Raw genomic sequence first — 6,000 nt, forward strand, 5'->3', positions numbered from 1 at the left:
GCAGAGAACAAGTAGTCACAAGAACCAGCGCAGGCAGACCGGTAAGGCTTCAAAGATGATCTCTTCTGCTGTACAGATTCTAGTGCAGACGAGGTGTTTAGCTCTAAAATTGTGGCTCAAGCTCGCCAAAAAATGACAGTGAAAGGACTCCAAAAGAAAGAGGAGGCTCTGAAGAAGGAGGCCCGAAAGCTTCAGCGACAGCAGAAGGCAGCGGAGCAAAAGCTCTCGCTCTAGAGAAGAGGAAGCAATGAGAGGCGGAAATTGGGAGAAAACGACGGATGACGGAGGCCGTGAAGCAAAATAAGGAGATAAATTGGCATTATTAACAAGAGCTGAAGATTTTGAAAGTGGAAAAGCCACAGAAAATGCAGAATGAGCGACGGGTGGCTTCTGAGGGTCGCGAGAGGAGTCAGGATGTTCACGCTGCAAAAATTGTCACTCTTCCGTTCACACCAGAGCGGGCCATAGCATTGCAGGTACCAAACACACTATATAATAACGCAAATAATAAGGCAATGATAACTTCAAACGACATATCCTGTCCTCAAAGGCCCTCTTTAGCTGTTGATAGTGATCGGGAGGCAATGGGTGCATTTCGGGGACTTGCGCGATCGGAGAGTAACAGAAGACGACCTCGATGGCTGGATGACTTCAAAAAGATTGAGTGGCATCTTTGAGCATTATTAACTGCTCTTATAAGATTTTAGAACAATTCAAATAGTATTCGTGAAGTTATTCTCAGTTCTTTGCTGGAATGCAATGAGCCCAAAATCCGGCGAATCGCCAGATCCGGCAGATCACCGGAAAATCCCTTAAGATAGGAGCGTGCTTGAAGTAGCTATATAAAATACTACTTGGTTCGCCCTATGAATATTTGTCCATGTTATCCATCATGCTGTAAGTAGGAGGAGCGAGTTGGCCCTCAGTAGTTACTGTCGGTGGACAGTGTGTCCATCAATCAAGTAACTTGACTTGGTTGCTTGAAGTTGGTTGATTACATAACAGTCAATCACGAGTAACGATCTCTCCGACCAAGCAAAAGTAAAGCTTTCTGCATTACTCGGGTTTACTCCGAGTTACCGGTACCTGACTAGCGTTGATTTCAGGCAATTTCGTGATACCCATGTCATGAAAGTGGACGAACCCCTTTCCTCTCGCCGATTGAGCTTGGTGATTACAGTTACTTTCTTCGTGCCTGATTCATCAACATCCTGCAGAAACTGTTCAACGCTGAGGAAGCCAGCAATGCCCTCTCACTCAGCTTTCGATCCTTGCAATCATCTCGGGCACGTCACGCCTCCCAAGACGCCTTCCCAGTCGGTCCCCGACGAGCCAAGCATCTCCCATGAAAGGGACTTGCCAAAGGCATCGCAATGCGTTTTCCCTATATCTTGGGAGAAGATTCGTTAAGACAGAAAACCGTTGGCCACCATACGATATCGTCAGCCTCACAAGCGCGCAATGAACTCGAAGGCGCAACCATCGATAATCTACAAACACGGTGCGCAACTCACGACAGACGGCGACAACAAGTACTGGCTCTGCAAATATTGCCATGTAAGCGGACGTCACGACACAGCGCTCTTTGCCAGCGAGAGTACGACGAGCATCATCTATCACCTTAGGCACCACCACAAACTTGCCGAGTTCGGTTACAAAGTGGCAGGGTCCGACCCCTTCAGCATCTCTCAAGGAGCCACCAAGGCCGCGTCGTACTTGGGGAGCCGACGCATGGTGTTCAATGACCTCCAGTTTCGAAGTCATTTTGCCGACTGGGTCATTGATCTTGATTTGACTTTCCGCCAAGCGACTCACCGACGAACAAATGAAATATTTGCATTGTGCCTGGAAGACATCGACAAAGTTTTGCCGAAAAGCCCGTCAGCGCTGAGCAGTTGGGTCAGCGAAAAATGGTTCGGTGACAACGGCAGGCGCGCCTGGCTGAAAGAACAGCTCCGCCTGTCCAAAAGCAAGATCCACGTCTCGACAGATGCTTGGACATCTGAAGAAGGTACCAACTATTTGGCTATAGTTTCTCACTTTCTAGACGCTGCATACAAGCTGCAAACGGCTTTGCTGGATTTGCCAGTTTTGAAGGGCCCCCACACTGGCGAGAATATCGCCAAAGTCCTTGCAGCGGTCATGGGGTCATACGAGATCGGTCAGAACGTTGGTTTCTTCATGATGGACAACGCAAGTAGTAACGACACTTGCATTCGAGAGCTGGCGAAGCGCTATCCTGTCATCAAGCCTCAGAGTCGCCTGCGCTGCGTCGGCCATATGCTCAACCTAATCGTCAAAGCCCTTCTCTTTGGGCAGGGTGTCGGCAAGTTGGAGAAACAGCTTTGCGGCGCGTCTGAAGTGGAGCGTTTTGAAATCTGGAGAAAGCATAGCTTCGTCGGTAAACTTCACAATTTCTGTGTTTGGGTAAACAGAAGTGACCAAAGGCGGGAGCAGCTGAAACGGTATATTTTGCAGGCTTACGAGGAAGGCAGCATTGAACTGCTCTACACTAGAGTCCTGGTCGACGGCGGAATCCGCTGGAACTCTGCATATGCAATGATTCAGAGGGCGGTCAAGCTCCGTCATGCGATTGATCTGTTCTTCCTCAACTATTGCTACGGTGGCGTAGGGTACGACATTTCGCAAGACGTACTAACCCCACAAGATTGGATTGACTTGCACCATTTTCTCGACATCTTGAAGCCTTTCAAAGATCTGACAAAACGCATGGAGGGCCGAGCCAACAAAGCTGGCCTGGAAGGATCACATGGCTCCCTTCATGAAACAATTGAATCATTCGATGTCCTCTTCAAAAAGCTCCAAGAGGCCGGAAGATTTGCCGATGACCATCCCGACGTGGTTTCAACGTATTATTCCCACGCAATCGATGCTGCTCGCATCAAGCTAGAAGAGTACTTCGGCCTTACCGATGCCACCCCAGCTTATCGGTGCGCTGTCGCATTGCATCCGGCGAATAAGTTTGCTTAAGTCCCTGCACATAGAAATGGGCACCCCCCTGTTTTGGGCACCCCAAAAAAATCACGACCATTTTCAACACCATTAATTCAATCCCTTCTCACTGCCCACCACCGTGCACTACGATACAATCGTCACCTATTTCTGAAACCTCAGCTTCGGTTTCATCAGATTCTTCATTCTCAGCTGCGTTCACCTCCTCCTGCGCCCGTCGTATTGCCTCAATATTGGCGAACCTCGAATTCGGGCTCGTGACCACCCTCTTCCTTTTTTTCGGCTTGACGGCCGCCAATTGTGTTTCCAGTGCCTGAATCTGCAATTGAGCTTTTGCTAAAGGCCATCCTTCTCGTCAAACCCTTTTGTGATCTTCCTGAACAGCAATCTCTTCGTGGGCACGTCGTCGTCTAGCTGGTTGAATTGAACTACCTGAACCTTCAGATCTTGCGAGCGCCTCGGGGTCGACCACGCAATCTGGGATGTGTCTGATTGCCAGTCACTGGTGGGTAAGTGGCTATTGAATGCATTGGCCACATTTTTCGCGTTCTTTTGCGTCTGTTGCTGTTCTCCAGCAGAAGAGGGCTCAAAGTGGCTTCGCCATCGACACCGGCCACAAACCCGTCGCTTTCCAGCCACCCTTGATGTTTGACACAGTGAGCGCTTGCTCGCGTGCTTTCTGGTAGCAGGAAAGAAAGTTTTGCTTGCCGACTGGGCTTGAATCGGTCAGGAGGCTGAGAATCCGACCTGTTTGCGGTAGTAGTGCTTAAGAGCGGAGAAGACAGACAAATCGAGCGGTTGCAGCACATGAGAGGTATGGGAGGTAAGAAAAGAAGGTGAATCTGATGCTGGTAGCATAGATACATGAAGTCAACCGTCTCGTGACTTCCGTGGCCGTCCAATACTAGCAGTCTTCGCTCCGAAGGGTCGGGTGGCTGGGTTCTTGGAATGAACACCTTTTCGAGCCACTCCACCGCAGTTTGGTCCGAAGTCCAGCCGTTCTTTGTCGCAGTGAATTGCCAGTCACTAAAAGTACTGAGATCTTCTGGGAACCACTGTTGCTGGACCGATTTGCCCTTGAAAATGACGAGTGGAGGAGGAAGGTGCCGGCAGCGGACACGCACTCGATGAACGACGTCCAGACCCGAGAACCAGGCGTCTTCTTTTGTACAGATCGTTTTTCAGCACTGCCAACGACCAGGCCATTCTCCCCAAGTCCTTCCATGATGCCTGCTTCATCCATGTTGTACCTGTTCTCCGGCTTAATAGCCAGAATCTCGGGAAGGAAGAAATTGTTGAACCAAGGCCGAATTACCTCGGTAGAAGCGCCGTTGACACGCGCAGAGTCTCTGTGATGGCACTTCTGGGTCCGAACTGCAGGATTTCGTCTTAAAAATGCTTGCATCCAGTGTTTTCCGAGCGGTGTGTGGTCTCCTTTGACGGCGAGCATGCGCTGCGCGAACTGCCTGATCTGCGAGTGAGTGGGAGGAAGGCCCAAGGCGTCCTGAATGAGAATCCATTCGGTAAGTTGCTTTTCCTGTGTCTGAAAGCCTCTGAAGAGCAGAAAATGCATCCTTTCTGCATTCGTGACCATGCATGCGATTGTAAAGAGTTGCCCTCGGACGCCCCAATCGCGAGCAGCCTTCTTGGCGGATCCGCCATTGGCGATTGCCTCAAGGGCGCTGTGAATGTCAGACTCTGTATATTTCATCAGTAGTGGCTTGAAGACACATGCGTCAATTTTTTAGCAGATTGGATGCGTTTCCGCGGTGAAATTTGCTGTTGAAGTTGACGCAGCCGTTTAGGTTGGGCACCCATCTTGGGTGCCCAAAACAGGGGGGTGCCCATTTCTATGTGCAGGGACTTACTTCGAACTTGAGTGGAGTCACAACAAGCAGTGGATCAGTGAGGCAAAGAGCGTGGTTCAAGAAGTTTTCGCAGAATACGAAGACGCATACATGGAAGCGGACGCTGCGGACCATGAGGAGGCTTCGTCGCTGGCCCTAGGAGAAGTCGTCGCTGATAAGGCTGGCGATGATCTCGTCGCCCTTGACCCACTCCAGGAAGCTCGCAAACGCCGACAGATGCTGGCTGAGCTTGCGGCGTCCGGCAAGGAAGGAGGAAAAGAGCGAGACTAACTTCTGAGCTCGACGAGTTTATGGCTAGGAATAACAAGGCTGATTCGGAAGTCGAAGATCCCTTGCAATGGTGGATCTGTCATGCGGCAGACTACCCAGTTCTGTCGCAAATGGCTTTCGACTTGTTCACTTGTCCAGCAATGAGTGCTGAATGTGAGCGGGTTTTCTCTCAGACCAAAAGGTCATCACGGATGAGCGGAATCGCCTCAGCTCCAACACCGTGGCAGCTATCGAATGCCAAAAGCACCTACTTCGATCTGGCATGCTATCGTAGTCATGCTCGAGGAGCACTTTTTTTCCCCTCGTCCCAAGGTCACAGGCGGACAAGATATAGAGATCACTCAAGCAAATCGGCTCCCGGAGTCAAGTAATGTCAACCAACCAAGTAAAGCACAGCCATTTCTTCGAGTAAACCAAGTCGAGTAAACGGATCCTTCAACCAAGTCAAGTAAGGGTGTCATTTTCTGCTTTACTTGGTTGATGGACACACTGTCGGTGGACTGGGGCAGCCCCGATAGGGATGGACCTGGAGAAGGGATTCCTGGCCTATGTATTAGGAACGCATGGGGACTTCATGAGTAAGGAAGGCTACCCCTTTATGCGTGGGCACAGCCACGTATGTGTGGGTAGAGCACCTTACTCAGGAGGTCCCCAGAAGTCCCTAAGACCTCGTGTATAAATAGCCCCTTCAGACTGCCCCTTTAGAAATAGAACATGCATCTTGAACCTAGCTGTGTGACCTCCTTATTCCGATGTGTATTGAAATAACATTTCACCAACAGTTACAGATGCGGTACACTATTATTCCTCACTCATTTTGCGCCACTGTTGTTTGACCGCCGACACCGTCCGATTGAGCTTGGAAGCGATCCAGGACTCCGACTTGTTC

The 6,000-nt window shown here is 50.2% G+C and overlaps 1 protein-coding gene across 1 annotated transcript; it reads left to right on the plus strand.

The window, feature by feature from the left end:
• Nucleotides 1-4,931: 4,931 nt before the first annotated feature.
• On the plus strand, nt 4,932-5,385 carry HRG_03396 (uncharacterized protein; the record flags this gene model as incomplete). Its single annotated transcript, XM_044861867.1, has 3 exons — nt 4,932-5,077; nt 5,140-5,243; nt 5,285-5,385. 3 exons carry the CDS (start codon nt 4,932-4,934, stop codon nt 5,383-5,385), a joined length of 351 nt encoding a protein of 116 aa, XP_044722893.1.
• Nucleotides 5,386-6,000: the final 615 nt, after the last annotated feature.

Source organism: Hirsutella rhossiliensis, assembly GCF_020360975.1.
Source record: "Hirsutella rhossiliensis strain HR02 chromosome Unknown scaffold00003, whole genome shotgun sequence".
In the NCBI taxonomy this organism is placed as follows: domain Eukaryota; kingdom Fungi; phylum Ascomycota; class Sordariomycetes; order Hypocreales; family Ophiocordycipitaceae; genus Hirsutella; species Hirsutella rhossiliensis.